Source organism: Triticum aestivum, chromosome 6A (genome assembly GCF_018294505.1).
Source record: "Triticum aestivum cultivar Chinese Spring chromosome 6A, IWGSC CS RefSeq v2.1, whole genome shotgun sequence".
Taxonomy (NCBI): domain Eukaryota; kingdom Viridiplantae; phylum Streptophyta; class Magnoliopsida; order Poales; family Poaceae; genus Triticum; species Triticum aestivum.
The window spans coordinates 526,234,056-526,251,447 of NC_057809.1; the positions used below are offsets into that span (position 1 = coordinate 526,234,056).

The 17,392-nt window shown below is 47.1% G+C and overlaps 2 protein-coding genes across 2 annotated transcripts; both read right to left on the reverse strand.

Annotated features, from left to right (window-relative positions):
- Positions 1-821: 821 nt before the first annotated feature.
- On the reverse strand, positions 822-3,063 carry LOC123130912 (cytochrome P450 72A397). The gene is made up of 4 exons (XM_044550701.1): positions 2,498-3,063; positions 2,073-2,317; positions 1,534-1,918; positions 822-1,430 (listed from the first exon to the last, which is right to left on the reverse strand). Exons 1-4 carry the CDS (start codon positions 3,023-3,025, stop codon positions 1,005-1,007), a joined length of 1,584 nt encoding a protein of 527 aa, XP_044406636.1. The 5' UTR covers positions 3,026-3,063; the 3' UTR covers positions 822-1,004.
- A 7,259-nt stretch (positions 3,064-10,322) lies between these two features.
- Positions 10,323-16,192, reverse strand: LOC123128280 (potassium transporter 25). Its single transcript, XM_044548249.1, has 9 exons — positions 15,548-16,192; positions 14,928-15,414; positions 14,783-14,836; positions 14,327-14,587; positions 14,171-14,223; positions 12,358-12,481; positions 11,993-12,247; positions 11,448-11,854; positions 10,323-11,300 (listed from the first exon to the last, which is right to left on the reverse strand). Exons 1-9 carry the CDS (start codon positions 15,587-15,589, stop codon positions 10,674-10,676), a joined length of 2,310 nt encoding a protein of 769 aa, XP_044404184.1. The 5' UTR covers positions 15,590-16,192; the 3' UTR covers positions 10,323-10,673.
- Positions 16,193-17,392: the final 1,200 nt, after the last annotated feature.

A 17,392-nucleotide genomic window follows, 5' to 3' on the forward strand; every position in this document is an offset into this window, starting at 1 on the left:
CACATGTCTATGGTTAGGATCCATTATCAAGTGACAACACATGTCTATGGTTAGGAAAACTTTAACCATCTTTTGATCAACGAGCTAGTCTAGTAGAGGCTTACTAGGGACTTAGTATTTGTTTATTTATTCACACATGTATTTACGTTTCCGTTCAATATAATTCTAGCATGAATAATAAACCTTTATGATGAATAAGGAAATATGATAGTAACCAATTTATTATTACCTCTAGGGCATATTTCCAACAAAACCTCCTTTGAATAGTCTTCATGGATTCATCGACCACCATTTACCAATGCATCCCTCCTACCTACGGCTTTGAAGGGTAGCCTTATCATTTTTCAAGGACTCACAGCCTATTAATAGCCCCCGACGGGCATGCAATCTCATTCACTCCCACTTGAATAAACTCAAGTGGAGAAGCACACCCCTTTCATAGGACCACATTTCGTTGGAGCTCGGTTTTCGGGGTCCGATGGACCTCGTAAGGCTTGGATCGCCAATAGTTAGGGAGTTTCGAAAAAGGTTACGCTCTCGGCGTTCTCTGAGACAAGCTCATCTCTCGATTCCGCTCTTCATATAGGAGTAGGCTGCGCTCTCGTGAGGCGTCTGAACCTATTCAAAAAATATCCACGAGTCAAACTTGGTTGTGTACTCCAACCTTCTCTATAAGACGACATGCACACCTCCGCTCATATTATTCTTGACCACGTTACTAACGACACCATAGTCGAAAGTTATTTTCATAACAACACGTATACGTGTTACTCAAGCCTACTAGCAAGATCCAACACATTATGACGACATTTTTATTGACTTGTACATAATTCTTCTTACAAAAACTAACATTGTTTACACGATAAGTCAAATGCATAGTTCATCTTACTCAAACCAATATTGCTTACATGAAAAGGTAAAACACAGAGTTCATCTTACAAAAGCCAACATTGTTTACACCGATAATTAAGAACAACCAAATATTGGCTTAAATGTGCACCTAGTCAGATAGCTCTGAGCTTAATTTGCGCACCATGCATCGGTTGTAATGTCATCACGGTGTGCGGTGCATGCGTATACGATGGTGGGAGTTCAAACTTGAAATGTTGAAGGATCATGCTTAGCGCCATCTTGGCTTCGAGCATTGCAAAGTTCTGGCCGATGCACACCCGTGGCCCCCAACCAAATGACAAGAAGGCGCCCGGATGCTTGGATGCCTTGGAAATCCCCTGGGCAAATCGCTCTGGTTTGAACTCATTGACATCACTTCCCCATATGTCTGGATCATGATTGATGAATAGAACGGGCACCTCGACGAACATGCCCGAGGGGTATCTTACGCCTCCGATGTCCATATCTTTATATGTTTTTCGGCTAAAAGTTGTAGCCGATGGATACAACCGAAGAACCTCATGAAGGATCATGGTCACCTAAAATTAGTGGAAAGATAAAAATCAATTATTTATACCTTCAAAGTCATGTTACCTTCCGCGGTTAAGAAAACAAAATACATTAATTTAAGCTAGCACTCACCGTTTTGAGTCGGCTAAGGCCCTCATACTCGGGTTTGTTCTTCCTAAATAAACCTAGGACCTCCTCCCTCGCAAGGTCTTGCCACTCTGGATGCATGCTTAGTACAATCATTGTCCACGTCAGCAATACGGACGTTGTCTCCATTCCTGCCAAGTAAAATTGCTTGCACTCCTGGATGACATCTTCCATTGCCATTCCTTGCCTAGGTTGGCCATTCTCGTCCACGTCCTTCATATTTGACTCTAGCAACAGGCCTAGTAGATCATTTTCGGATTTTTTACCTTCTTCCATAGCTTGCATTCTTTTATTAATTAGACCTTGTAAGATTGATTCGACCTCCTTATTGTTTTTGCGCATCTTCAAATTGTTCTTGGTGGGCAAGAATCTGCGGTACATCAGGCAGGTCCCATGACGTAAAAAAAGTGTAACCAAAAGGAAAAATATTCATGACTAGCGGTTGATTGCGATTTTTAAGAAATTTAATCCATTGAAAATTTAGCAAAAGCGAGGAAAAACCCAAGAATCACATAATAACTTACAGGTAACCCGGAATAATAATCCTCTGGACTGCACCAACAAAGAGCTTAGCTTGTTCGGACTGCACTTGGAATATCCGCCTTCCTTCGAGATAACTGCTTCCGAAAGCTGTGCGGGAAATGACATCCCCGGTGAGGTTCTGGAGCTCCGGCCACACATCCACCTCGCACGATCCGTCAGAACCATCCAACTCCTTCCATCTGGTGATAAGCTCTTCACAGCTCGCAGAAAAAGCCGGTAGCATGAGCTGCAAATTGAGCCATAAACTAACGGAAGCATGAGCTCCATCTGGTGACATATATACGTATAATCTTTCTAAAGTTGAAATTGAAGCGAAATTCGAAGATAACGTAAATAAATTGTTCATTATATACCACACAAACTGAAATGAAATTTGTCTAAATTGTGTGCAATTTTTTCCGCTTACCTTGAGCTTCTCAAGATGGAACGCGGGATTGAGGATCCTCCTGTGTTTGACCCATTTCTCCCCCTCATGGGTGGTGAGGCCGTTGCCGAGCAGCTTGGTGAGAGCCGGGAACTGGGGCTTCTCGAAGTGGCCAAACTTGTTGGACAGCACGTCCTTGATAAGCTCAGGGTCAGTGATGGCCACGTTGGCCACCGGTCCGAACCAAGAGAAGCAGGGCTTGCCGTTGTCCCGGACGTTGTTGTGGAGGAACGGGATGACGCGGGGCACGATGTCGTGGCAGCGCAGCGGCAATGGCTTGGACCAGGCCTCGTCGTTGAGCCGGCCGAAGTCCTTGAGGTCGCCCATGAGGAAGCGGTACCGCGTGCCGCCGACGCCCTGCGCGCGCAGCGTTCGCTCCAGCCGCCGCGGGCGCCACCACAGCCGGTCCAGCAGCAGGCGGGCCTGCCACAGGAGCGCAGAGCCCGTGAGCCCGTACAGGAGGTAGCTCCATGGCACTGCCGTCGCCGCAGCTGCAAGGTCAAAAGCCATTTTTCTCAATGGTCAAGAGAGGTTGGGCTACTAGAAGCTAAAAGAGCGTGCATTGACTGGTGGCACATTTGGCATCGTCTTATATAGAGGTGTCACTGGTTAGGAGGTTGATTAGGAGCTTGATTAGTCTCCTCTTTGTATTTGTTTTAACATTTCTTGGAGTGTAAGACTGGTTTGGCATCGTGTTATGTAGCGGTGTCACTGTGTTGTTGGATCACTGTCTTCGTCCCATTTGTTAAATGATTTCTTGCGGTAGAAGACTAATGGATATGCTTGCAGCGAGCTTGGAGGAGAAGAAAGTTCGATCGGGAAAAGATCGGTCAAACAGTTGTGCCGGCCACCCACGTGGGACATCTTGTTGCTACTCTGCTTCGTCACTGATCTCATTTCTTTTTCTTATACAGATTAAATTATTGAAATTGATTTTTTAAGCAACACAAATTAGAGATCCCACTAATATCCACCAAGAACTCCAGCAGCAATGTTGGGGTTGGGCAGGGCCAAGAGTGCAATCTACTTGTTCAAACAAAAAAGAGTGCAATATATGTTATATTTATATTTATTTACTAATTGAAGGCAATCAAGGCTTCGCGTTAATCGTAGAAACAACCCGTGCTTCCCTTCGTTTCTCCTCCCAAGAAAAGGCGGCTAGGGTTTCTGCCTCCCGTCAGCAGTGTCGTCGATCTGCCACGTCTCTTGTGGCCTTAGGGCTATGGGTGCGCGGTGGCTCCCGGCCCTTGCCGGCGCAAGGGCTTCGTTTTTAGGTGTTTTTCAAGTTTTGTTAGGGTTTGTGTCCTGCTCAGGAAGACAAGACGATGACGGTTTTTTGAAGACGGTATAAGGTTCTCCTCGCCTAGCCTCTATCCAGTGGTGTGTCTAGTATCGTCGGAGGGCGTGTGAAGGTGTGTCTTCGGGGGATCTCACAGAATTCGGTCGGTGGTTGTCTTTGATGGATCTGCTCGGATCCGGTCTTTCTTCGTCTTTTTTATGTATCTTCAAGTTAGATCCTTACGATCTAAGCTTCTCTTCATCGACGGCTGTTGTTGTTCTGGTGCATTGGTCCTATGAAGTCTTAGCACGACGACTTTCCGACCGTCTACTACAACAAGTTGTACCCGGGTCTGATGAGGGAAGGGCAATGACAGCGGCGCGACTTCGGCTCGCTTCAGTGCTTGTAGTCGCTAAGTGTTCTGTGAATCTGGATGTAATTTTTATTATTTCGGATGTTCGTTGTACTATCATGATTCAAAATGAATAAATTAATAGTACCACTTGGAATAAGTGGGTCTCAAAAACGGACATCAACAACTCAAAAAAAGTTTAAAAGTTTCCCCCAAAAAATATCCTAGAAACAATCCCTAATTATCCATCCTAACTGCTGATTGATTATATATGTAGCCGTCCGACGAATAACACGTCGTCCCCAAAATTTGTACCTGTAATAATTAGCTTGTCTTTTTTTTTTGAAGTTATAATTAGCTTGTCATCTGATCCCATCTCGCCACAAACTCTTAACTTTTTTTTAGTTCCAAGTGCTGAGTAGTTTATTTCCCATAGATGAATGATGGATGATGCAGCGGACGAGGCATATCGATGGTAGTTTGCAGCAATTCAGGAGGAACTACGGCGAACTGATAGTTGAGCTATTCAGCCAGCACCGTTTGAGTTCATTGCATGTCGCTCGATCATGCACTTAAGTTGTTGGTTATATTCCCATTTGAATACACCACATAATGCACAGTAAATGGTTTTGGGATCAAAATATTTTTTACTCATGTAATTCATCTCCAATCCCCTGTCCAACGTTGCATATTTGCCTGTACAAATCATTAGTTCTTCCATCAATTTTATTACATGAACACAAAATTGGACCTGATTCTCATGGAGGATAGTAATGGACTGATGATACAACTGACATTTCATAACAGCTACTCCATGCATGGTATGTTCCCGTTTTGCCATATTTTACTTACTCATTTAGAGCATCTCTAGCAAACCCTGCAAAATCCCAACCCGCATAAGTCTTTTGCAGTTTATGAAAAAGTATACATGCAGGCCGACGCGAGCGAGGTCAGACTCAGACCCCGCAAAACGGACCCGTAAAACGAATATTCGGTGAATATGCTCTTTTACGGATCGGCTACGCAGGGTATGCTCGGGCACCGCCGCGTCGACCCGTAAACCGAAGACGCCCAATTATCGAATTTGACATCAGTTCCGACAAATAAGTTCAAATTCAAACAATAGAACACAGTTCAAGCATAAATAAAAGCTTAAGTTTTGTAGGACAAACGCAAAAGAGGGTCTTGCAAAAGTGATGACCACGTCCGGCATCATATTGATCGATCTTCACTCCGCACCATCGAGTCCATGGAGTTCATCGGAACCACCGAATCCACCTCTGGCGCTTGTTCCAACTCCTGCGTCGAAATCATCGGCTGGTGCATTGAACGCATCGGCGACATTGGTTCCAAACCTCGCCGAGAAAACATCTCCGGCACTATAACACGCACTGACCGACGCAACCATTCTCCTCTTCAAGATTTCTCTTCTTGCCATATCATGTCATTCTTTGGTGAGATCGTCCATGTCATTGCGGTTCATTGTCATCATCTTGTTCTCTTCGGCGAGCAACTTGGACATGGCTTTGTTTTCAGCGGCATGTGCTCTTCTCTCTTCAATGGCCGCTTTACGCAGCCCCTCTTCCTTGAGCAATTGCCATTTTTCTTGCTTCTCCTTGCCTTCTTCTCGGCCAACTCTTTCTTGATCTCCAACGTCTTCGCTAACATCAACTCATTTGATTACACCATGACATCAATCTTCTCCCTCAAGCTCGACGCTTCGTGCTCTCTCTTCATCTTCTCCTTAGTCTTCTTGTTGCCATCGGGCTTGTTAAAGTTTCTTGGGCCATCATCATCCTCATCTTCATCTATGTTTGTAAGTGAAACTCTCTTCGGTGGGGATTCTTTGCCAATCAACTTCCACTTCTCACACTCTTTGAGCAAGTCCCAACAATGCTCTAATTCGAAGAATTTGCCTTCCGAAGCTTCCATGCATGTCTTTGTATCTATGTTGGGCAATTTTGTTCTACATAATTTGAGCAAAGTCAAATGATGCAATCATTTCATGTGATGCAATATGATGTGCACAACTTGAACAAAGTCAAAACGAACTCACATAGTCGGATTCCACGGTTTCACTTGGAGGTGCATTGCGTACTTGCTCCAAGCAAGCTTCCCAACAGTTGCAAATAGGCTTGATCGCATCCCAACGCCCTTGAAGCGACCGAAAGGTGCGTGAAGTCCTATTGGGATACTTTGCCATCATGCGGAAGTATTGATCTTCGATCCTTTGCCAATACCTCTTGGCGGTTTGAGAAGTACATGTGCATGCATCAAGCAGGGACACCACACTCCATGCCTTGATCAAGATTTGATCTTCCAAGATCGTGTAGTTCTTCGATCTCTAGCTTTTTCCACTTTTTGTTTGCGATTTCTCATACGCCCCCTCATCGATCTCCTCCACTTCTTCTTCACCACCATGATCATCCACGCCGCCCTCCGTTTTATTGTAATCGAATGTGGCAAACGGGGCTTAATCGATGTCAACAGCGTTGGTGTCCAACAAGTTCACGAACTCGGCAGTTCCATTGTTCAAACCACCGCTATAATGAACGACAACAAGTCACGAGCTATCGCAAATGGCGAAAAGCAAAGAAAATTGCCATGACCGAAGACGCCTACCTTCCGGCCATTTCGTCAAACACCCCGCTTGCGGTGGGAGCAGTACCGTTGAGCGGCATCGTCGGGGAACCTCTTTCCGGGGCGGAGGGAGTGGATGAAGGAGCCGGCTTCTTTGTAGCCGGAGTCCTCTTCCGCTTTACGCCGGAGACCTTGCCGACCTTCTCTGCCGCCAGCCGGGATCGCGCAGCGGCGTTGGCGCCCGGAGCGCGGGCCTTCGCGGCGGTGGCAGCCGGATTCCCGCACGACCACGTTGCCCTGCCGCTTGCGGGCACTGTTCAAGATATCTTCCGATATGCCGATAAATCGGCCGATTTATCGCTTACCGTTGTCAAACCGATAAGATAAATCGGCCGATAAATCAGCCGATATGGCGATAAATCGGCCGATATGCCGATAAACTGGCCGATTTACCCCTTATCATGGGTCGACCGATAAGTTCCCGATAAGCGATATCCCCAACATTGCTTGCGGGTAGGCGCAATGGTGCCTTGGGCGACGGCGGGGCCAACATGGCCGGCGACGAGATCTGCCCGAGGGGATTGAGCGTGCGTGACCACGATGGTGTCAGGGGACAGCAGGGAATCATCCATGGTGGTGAAGGACTGCCTAGGAAGATGCACCGGAGCGGGAGGTGGCGAGGCAATGGTGGTGGGGGGAGCGGGAATGGCCGCGCGGAAATGTCCCTGCCGCCAAATCTTGCTGCGGATAGGGACCGAGCTCGGGTCATCCTCCCGCCCCGTGAATCTAGAGATCGAGGAAGATCTTTTGCCGCGCACCGCAAAAAATTTTACGTGTCGGACGCATATGCGGTGTCTGGTCGGGCAGGTTTTTCCGTACCGACCCGTATTTTGACGGTTATTTTCGGATCGGAGCGGGATACGAGGTCTGCTAGAGATGCTCTTATATATCCTTTGAGACCCGAGCCCTCAGAGAAACTAGATTCCAATCTTCTGGTCTTGCATGCAGATGTTTTGTTGGTCAAAGCGCTTCAGTTCCAGTTCGTACAGATTACTCATATTATGAGTTCCAGGATTTTTTTTTTACTTTTAGTATATGTTGACTTATGTTCTCTTGCGGTGTGCACACTAATTAACTGAAAAACCTTATGGCGTACTATTTTTTTTACATGTGTGATGTATGTAAAGTTAGTTTCTGTTATAAAAAATTGTCCATCAGCTAACTGAATCAGAGGAGAATTTATGAAAAGTGAACCAGCAGACGAACCGTAGTAATTCCAAGCTAATTATATAACTTCATCCCACTGAACTTCGATGTAAACTGGTCTTTTAATTCTCATATCTTGGAATTTAAAAAAATAGAAAAAGAGAAAGACTCCCGGCCTCTGCATCTGGATGATGCATGCAGCCACTTTATTAATTACTCACAAAAATCCTTACAAAGAAATACAACATTAAGTTTGAAGTCATCGTCTAGGCAACATCTGTCGCTACTCATATCAGTTGATAAAGGGATGCTAATAGTCCGGGCTTAATATCGCAGACCTCGCAGTTAAGCCTAACATCCAAGACCTGAGGCCCCAACCTAGCCACTTGTCGGGTCTGGGGCACACACCGGTCTGGCGCGCTCTCAGAGGCCCCCGCCAACTGAACCGCTCCATCTTCGGAACTGTACTGATGCATCAGCCTTGCTCGGTCTAGCTGTCGTCGATGCCACAATGGCGCCCAACGGCACCACCTCCCTACGCGTGAACATCTGAGCACATCGAGGTCGCCACCAATACACCTTAGCATCATTCCGCCAAGTACCACCAGCCGATACAGTTTGAAGTCTTTGGAAGATCTGTCGTGCTTAGCACCTGTCGACCAGGCATGACAAAGCGTAGCACCTGTCGGTCAGGCATGACTTGGCATCTCCATCGAAACTCCGTGTAAGACGAAGCCGCTCCACCTCCTGCCTCTGACTTCTAGCGCTGCTCCACAAACTATGCTCCCAGGAGAGAAACGACACTGCAGTGCCACCATCGTCCGATCTGAAACACCAGATCCTAGGGTTCCCCCGGAGCAGCACGAGTGGGGCGACAATAGTTACACGACAATGCCTTCATCAAGGTAACGGCATAGAACGCCGCCATCGCCTGCTGTCAGCTCGGTTTTCACCGGCAACCATGTCTCCACAACTCGCAGCTCGGACTAGATGATGGATCTCGAGATCCGACCACCCAGCTTGTTGCCGGCCACCTCCGACGAAGAAGATGACCACCACCACTAGCTACACCGGCCAGAACAGATCTGCCCGAGGTGCCGCCGAGCAGTCCACCAGGCCCTCGACGTCGTCGCCGATCTAAAGCCCGATGACGCGCCGCCGCCCGATCCAGGCTAGCTGCCGCAGGCAGGCGCCCGTGGCCCGAGGCAGGGCCGACCACCACCGCCGTCATCAAAGCCATCGCCGCCGCTTCTAGATCGGCCACATCTCCACGCGCGTTGAGGACCCCAACACCCCTGAGACGCGGGAGAGAGGAGGGACCCCCGCCATCGACGTCGGCCTCCGGCCGCGGGCCGGCGGCGTCCTCCGGCGGCGGCGGGAGGAAGGGAGGAAGATGAGTTAGGCCCCGGTGGTGGCTAGGGTTGGGGTGCCACCCGAGTCGCCCGAGGGGGGGGGGGCGACACGGGGGCGTGGGGGGCAAACCTCAATTTCTTTTGCGTCGTACTTTTGTATGATGGCCATAGCTACATATCAACGATGGTATACATCAATGTGTTACCGTTAGAAGGTAAAATGTCAAAAGGTGTCTGTGCTAATTATAACTATCTTCACAATAGTATATGCAGTTTGTGGTTCGTTATTTTATCTCTTCTGCAGGCTGCAGCCCAGCTGCAACTCCTAAAGGTTGGTGCAGACACTCAAAAGCTCTTCCTAGAGCAGTAGAGATGTCTGTCTCTGCAGCACATCACTCGGTGGATCTAGATGTGTAGATTTACAACCTTCAACTATTCATGGGCACACTACTTTTACTATGAGTTCCTCTCATATATTGAACACTATTTCCCATCAATAGGCATTCAGGCTCTCTTTCATAAGTTTCTTTGTAGATCCTACTTGGCTGCCTAATAGCCTTCTGATACCATCATTCTACTTTCTACACTAGTGCCAAAAAGGTAAATGACTGCTATATAATTACATTTCCATTTGGCACCCAAGATACTCATGATTCTACTATCATTTGTCAGGAATGTGTAGTTTGGACATTGACACATTCTTCAAGGTAAAACTTTGACCATCATTTCAAATAAAAAATCAAGATATGGTGCTTCGAAGAATATTAGTACTCCCTCCGTAAAGAATAGTGATCTAAACGCTGAGGGAGTACAAAATAACTTTTGTATGGATCTAGAAATGATTGTGACCCATGCAGACTTCCAGTTCCACCAGTAAAAAAGGAACAAGAAGAAGAACATCAACAGCCAACAGATCAAGGAAGCCAAAACAAAGGCCAACTTAACCCAAGGCTTGACAGGCACCCACCCGTTGCCGAGGCACAACTGCTAATTCTTGCGAGTATGCTGCCGGTGCATTGCAATATTAGTCACAGGTAATAAGAAAATAAAGTTTCTAAACATAAACATTTCTATCTTTCTGCTCACTTACAAACTTACAGTTGCACCAGTAAAGCAACATGAACACCAACAGACCAAGGAAACCAAACACAAGGGCCGGCCAACTCAACAAAAGGCTTTTGACACCTGATAGACAAAAATGCACTTAATGCAGGGCTCTCCAAGGATCTGCTGCTGCCTGTTTGTTAGCCTAGCCCATGGCGTGCTCCAGCATCTACTGCCGTTTCTCGCGTTAGCATTGTCGGCGACGAGAGGGGATATATACAGACGGAGAAACAACACTTGATCTGATCTCTCTAGCTTCACTTTCACACAGCCGGCTACGTACTATCACACCTGGTAGACCATTCCTACCTCCAGGGTGGAAGCATGGGGTATGTTGGCGGCGTAGGACGGGCCGCGGCTGTTCCTCCTCAGGAACTCGTAGAAGAAGTTGATCACGATCCGCTTCACGAAGCTAGACCCGCTCTTGGCCTTCATGTGGGAGTGGCCCAGAATGAAGGACATGCCAGCCTCCCTTGCGTCCATCAGGTCCTGCAGCTCGCTCCGCACCTCGGCGTCCACCTGGGCGCTCTTTGGCAGCACAAACCTCGCTTTCTTTCGCTGTGGTGCCAGAGTCTGTTGGTTTATCTCCTTGTTAGGGGATGCCGGCCCATCAACTTCACCAGCACCGTCCTCCTCCCACAATGGAATGGCACCGCTGCTAATGGAGGAGAGTTTCTCGCTGCCTTCCACAAAGCCATTCTGGTCAGACCCCCCACTGCGAATGAACTCCGCTATGCTGTTGATTAGCTCCTTCTCAAATTCTAGGTCATCCTGCTGCACATCACGGTACCCATATCTGACAATGACCCTGTATAGCCTGTACTCTTTCGGACCAATGCGACCCACCAGAAATCTCTCTTCTGGTTCAACATGTGGCACTGGAACTGATTTAACACAGAGAAAGACCAGTACCTGATCAAAAATATAATCTGTAAGCACTCTACAAGCTTCCGAGGTACAATTCAGAAAAACTGTTATATAAGTTGGTCCACAAACATGTTGATGAAATAGAAGGATGCAAGCTGAAACAAAAAAACATATGGTAAGGTGCGTCCATACCTGGTGAAATGCTGGCAGATTTGTTACGAAATGGGAGAAAATGGCTGGAATTCCCGACATAAGCTCTGTATGTATCAGCCCAATGCCTCGAACACGAACAATTCCCAGTGAAGGGCCGAGGTTCAGTAACCAGTTTACTGAAACCTTGTTTTGAACATCAAACTCGTACTTCTTTATTGTGCCATAGTGCCACACAGACATGACCACCATAAATATGAAGGAAAGGGTAATAGGGACCCAGGCACCTTCATGAAACTTGCCAAGGGAAGCTGAGAAGTACATTACTTCGATTGAGCCAAAGAAAATCAGGAAACCAAGGGCAATGAAGATACTTTTGTTCCAGACAAGCACGATAACCAATGACATTAAACAAGTGGTGACAAGCATAACCGTTATGACCGCAAGACCTTGTATAAAGAAAGTTGGAGGGTTAGGACTGCCGCAATTATGAAATCATTTCAGTACATGAAAATACAAAAAGAAAATAGCATCTGCATTTCTTGGTGTCCATAGGAAAGAACTGTCATCATATTAACTCGTCTCACCTTGTGCGTTCGCCAAGTGCTTTGTGTTATTGAAGCCAATAGTAACAGCCAGACACAGTATCATCAGGATCCAATTGATCTCAGGTATGTATATCTGACCATGCACCGTAGAGGATGTGTGCACGATCTTTACACCAGGGAAGCAACTTAGTGCAGAGCACTGCTTGATAATTGAGAAGGTACCAGTAATAATCGCTTGGCTTCCGACTACAGATGCTAGGATAGCGATCACTAGAACAGGCCATCTGAGTTTTTCTAGAAGGACAGTTGTATACATCAATGCTCGAAAATGCGCAAATCTTATACTTGTCAATTATTTTACCAGCAATAATTAAAATAACAAAAGGCACACCCAAAAAGGATACCTGGTACTGAAACATAGAACCCAATATGATAGCTATTCTCAAAGCTGTGGTGTTGAGAGATATAGGCAGCCTGTCCCATATAAGCCAGAACAAGAGCTGGATAAACCACTGATATGAACGCAATCTGATTGAAGCAAAAACATTGAGATAAGTAATTGATGATAATCCGGATTTTAGATTAAGAATTGTGAGTACCACATGGATACTAAAAGCTGGAACTCTGTAGAAGGTAATGTGAAATATAGGAGTAACAAGGATACAATAGTCCTATATACTGAGTCACAACTGATTTATTTCTCAAAATAAACAATAGACTAAAGTTGTGTCTCCTAAATCAGAGGGAAAAACAAAGATCACCAGGTATCTTGCAAGTAAAGATATACATCTGTACAAGATTAAACTACTGATTGACCTTTTAAGGAGATCAGTTCATTAGTATTGCCATTCAAATGGAATCTGCACACCTATGCAGAAAACAATATACTAGAGAGATGGTTGCTATCAAATACGATTTTTACTGAACAAGTACTTGACAGCTATCTAAACAGTTACTAACTAAAGCCTGAAGGAAGGAAAGAACAAATGGTAGGTGGACCAAACAAGGGGATAAACTTAAGGACAATTAGAAGAAAAAGAAGGATAAATCACTTTTAGATTTTAGCACAATTCTATTATAGTACAAATATATACATATGTGATCCACGTATATAAAGGATACAACAATAATTTCTAATACCGCTATTTTAGCACAAATGGTAGCATAACTTCTATTTCAGCATAACTTCTATTACAGTACAAATATTACAACATCCCTCCAGTATATAACACCGCTAGATTTGAAACTCTCCTCGGGAATTTTTTAATAGAATTATGTGAACTTATCACAACTTAGATAATATCAAAAAAAAGATATGACTACAATAATACTCCTTCCGTTCATAATTATAAAATGTTCTAACTTCTTTTCTCAATCGGATGTATATAGACACGTTTTAGTGTGTTTGTTCAATTATTTCAGTCCGTATTTAGTCCATATTGAACTATCCAAAACATCTTATATTTGTGGACGAAGGGAGTATTAAATAAGGTCATCAACCATAGTGACACAAGTAAGAAATGTGAAACATGGTGTGCAATACCTTGTACTTTGAAAAGAGGGATTGTAAATAGTAATTAGTAGGGTGCAGAAAACAATATACTCAAGAGACGGTTGCTATCAAGTACGATGTTTACTGAACAAGTACTTGACAGCTATCTATAACAGTTACTCCCTAAAGCCTAAAGGAAGGAAGGAACAAATGTTAGGTGGACCAAACAAGGGGATAAAATTATGGACAATTAGAAGAAAAAAAGGATATCACTTAGATTTTAGCGCAACTTTTTTTTAATAGAAATTATGTGAACTTATCACAACTTTAATAACATTAAAAATGATATGACTACAATAATATTATTTTATATCTATATAACGTATCGACACACAAATAAGGTCATCAACCATAGTAACAAGTAAGAAATGCGAAACATGTTGTGCAATACCTCGTACTTTGAAAAGAGGGGATGTAAATAGTAAATTAGTAATTAGTAGGGTGTTATCAAGGGATTAATTGTGTGTTTCAGATGTTCAACTTAATCACTTGAGCCTCCGATTGGATGGATGGTTTGCGTCACCCTAACTTGTATATATGGTAGGACTTTATTTTCCTCTTTGAATTGACTCATGCAAGTAATTACTGAATGGTGTATTCAGAATTAAATCGGGAAGTTCGTATTTGGCAAATTGACAGAAGGGGTATCACCGAAACAGTCGTACCTGAATTGATCGTTGCGAGAAATGTCCAAGATCTGCATACATAGCTTCCGAGCCTGCAGGTAACAGCACTTCAAATAAGTCTGTGTTCTTGTGTGTAGGACAATCCCTCAACAGAGTCACAGCTAAGCAGTAGGCAACAGCCTACCTTATCCATACCTGTTACACAGAGAAGGATTCCACCCAGTGACAGCCAGCCACCTTTTTGGGTCTTCTTGAGAAACTGATACATGTAGTAGGGCGAAAGGGCTCGATACACATGGTGGTTCCAGTGGATGATGTTGTAGAGCCCGATCATGCTTATGCAGAGAAGCCAAATGCAGACGATTGGCGCAAAGATAAACCCAACTCTGTGCGTGCCATAGTGTTGCAGAGCAAACAAGCATACGAGTATCGCGCACGTCACCGGAAGCCCTACATCTGCACATTGGCACGCACGCCACATTAAGCATCCATATGCATGGTCCTCCAATCAAACATAGCAAGTTAGTAGTGCTGGTCGAATGCTCAAATGATAAACCAGCTCAATGGGAAGGAGTAGCAAGTAAAATCAAGCATTGGTAATCTAGCAATAGTAGATAGAAACGGCTGAAAGAAGAAACGGACTGGACCTACATTTGTGTTGCGCCTTCTCCATTGATAGCTCGAGCCCCGAGACCGCGGAGAACACTGAAAAGGGTTGGAGGAAGCGCGTCGCCCGCGTCAGAGGGCCAAGAGACCGATTGAACGAGATGGGAGGGAGTGGGGTGAAGCAACAAACCGGAGAGCGCAGGGGTGAGCACGCCGTCGCCGATGAGCATACACGTCCCGAGCAGCGCGAAGAAGAGCAGGAGCCTCTGCAGCACCCTGTACCTCTCCAGCACCGTCCTGGCCCTGGAGACGGCGCCGCGACGGCTGGCGGCGGCGTCCTTGTCGTCCGCCATGAGGTCGTCGCTGTTGCCGCCGCCGGGCAGGAGGCCGGCCCGCACGTGGCGGCAGATGAGGGAGTAGAGCGCGAAGGTGCCGCCCTCGCCGCCGTCGTTGGCGCGGAGCACGATGCAGACGTACTTGAGGAGGGAGATGAGGGTGAGCGTCCAGAAGACGAAGGAGAGGACGCCGTAGATCTCCTCGTTGCCCGCCGTGTGCGTGATGTCGTCGCCGGCGAAGGCGCTCTTGAAGACGTAGAGCGGCGACGTGGCCACGTCGCCGTACGCCACCCCGAGGCTCTGGTACGCCAGCAGCAGCACCGCGGCCCACGACTCCCCCCGCTTCCGCCGCGCAGCAGCAAGAAGAAGAAGAAGCAGCAAAACCCGTCAGCACACACACACACACACAAAAACAAAGCCGCCCGAGCGAAGCTCCGGCGCCGAATCCAAGAATCCAGAGCGCTCGCTCGCTCACCTTCCGCGGCGCCCCCGCGCCGTGCGCGAGCTCCAGATCCATGCCTCGCTCGCCTCCACAAAAACCACCCGCGCCTCAATGCGCCGCGGCGCCCATGGGAGCACCCGCACTCCAAGTCACCGGAGGAAGACGGACGGACGATTCCCGCCCGGCAAACCGCACCGCGGGGCACACGGCAGGATTTATCGCCTTGGACGCTTGCGGGAGAATCCTCCTCCTCCTCCGACGCGCACTCGCCGTCTCCAACCAGCTTTGCTCCTCCTCCGAGCCAAGGAGACGGGGGAAGACGGAAGCGGCAGCGGCGGCGGGTGCTTTTCTTTTGCCGCTCCGAGAAGGCCGCGACGAGTCAAACAAAACAAGTGAGCGGAACAGGGTTGGGCGGAGAGACTGGAGAGCAGAGCCCGAGTGACCAGCCAACCAACCAAGCGGAGGCAAGGCAAGAGGAAGAAGATAGGGACTACTAGTAGTAGTAGATGCGGGATGGCGCGGCGGTGGGCTCCTCCCCTCGCTCCGGCTGGGGCGAATTTTTTTATGTGGAGGTCGGGCGACGCGGAGCGGATCCTTGTAGCTGCGGAAGGTGGCAGGAAGGGAGGGCGGACGGATCGATCGGAGCGCGCGCGTGCGGTGCCGTCGGGCGGGACGGGACGCGTGGGGCGCGATACGTGGTCGCGGCTTTTGTATCTCGTCTGCGACCATCGTCTATCCATTGTGCGTGGCTTTTAACGCCGGGGCATGTGCTTTTCGCTTTAGTCGGTGAACAGCGGATTACACATGTTGTTAGGGTGGAGCGGGAATCTGCTTATACTCCACTTATTACACTCTGGTGGTCGTATCGTGGTGTTCAAGGATCACGGGAAGAAGGTGGCGGGCGAGCGGGTGGGTGAGCGAGCGAGCGAGCGAGCGATGCTGCATGGCACGGCATCGGACTCTTTGGCTGGCGTGCAGGGACGGGAAATATATGGTTACAAATGGCGTCTCTTCTTGGACTGCATGGTTAGAGGATGGTATAGAAAAATTGTGGAAGGGATGAGCACGTTGACTGGTAAAAGACGGGATGCGGAGGAGGAGGATGAGGAGGATGGTCCGCGGAGGACTCGAGAAGTTTCTGGGGTTAAACTCTGGGTTTAATGTTATGTACTTTCGTTCGTCTATAAAAGGTGTATATCGGTTACATGAATTTCATAATAGAAGGGCGTTACGAGCCCGTTTCGGGGTGGACTGCCAAAAATGGCCCCCTCCCCGTTTTCACGTTCTCTTATCCTAAGAAAAGTTGCTTCACACGCTGACTCTCCTAGCCACATTTCGCCCCTTCATTCTCCGCGTTTGGCGATGTTCACATACGGGTGTGGCTAGCTCCCATCTAGATGAGAGCTAAATATATTGTATCTAACTTTTACACCATTTGATGTCACGTGGAGAACGGGATTGAAAAATTGTGGAAGGGATGAGCCCATTGAATCGTAAAAGAGGGGATGCAAAGAAGGAGGAGGGTCAGCAGAGGACTCGAGAATTAAACTCTACTAGGTTTAGTGTTATGTACTTTTGGCCATCTACAAAAGTCGTACATCGGTTACATGAATTCCATGAAGGAAGGGCGTTATGAGCCCATTTTTGGGTGGACTGCCAAAAATGACTCCGCCTTCCGTTTTTGCGTCCTCTTATCCTGAGAAAAGTTGCTTCACACACTGACTCTCCTAGCCACAGCTCGCCCCTTCATTCTCCACATTTGGCGATGTTCACATACGGGTGTGGCTATCTCTTATCTAGATGAGAGTTAACTATGCCGCATCTAACTCCTCCACCATTTTAATAGCACATGCATTTTTCTTTTAACTTTTAACTTGA

What these genes read in the sequence shown, in the direction of transcription:
- LOC123130912 (XM_044550701.1), bottom strand. Translation starts at nt 3,025, where the DNA reads ATGGCTTTTGACCTTGCAGCTGCGGCGACGGCAGTGCCATGGAGCTAC. An exon ending in TCCATCTTGAGAAGCTCAAG is followed by an intron (nt 2,318 to 2,497) that starts GTAAGCGGAAAA and finishes CTCAATTTGCAG; the next exon opens with CTCATGCTACCGGCTTTTTC. An exon ending in ATTATTATTCCGGGTTACCT is followed by an intron (nt 1,919 to 2,072) that starts GTAAGTTATTAT and finishes GATGTACCGCAG; the next exon opens with ATTCTTGCCCACCAAGAACA.
- LOC123128280 (XM_044548249.1), bottom strand. Translation starts at nt 15,589, where the DNA reads ATGGATCTGGAGCTCGCGCACGGCGCGGGGGCGCCGCGGAAG. An exon ending in GGAGAAGGCGCAACACAAAT is followed by an intron (nt 14,588 to 14,782) that starts GTAGGTCCAGTC and finishes GCCAATGTGCAG; the next exon opens with ATGTAGGGCTTCCGGTGACG. An exon ending in ATCTGCCAGCATTTCACCAG is followed by an intron (nt 11,301 to 11,447) that starts GTATGGACGCAC and finishes ATTTTTGATCAG; the next exon opens with GTACTGGTCTTTCTCTGTGT.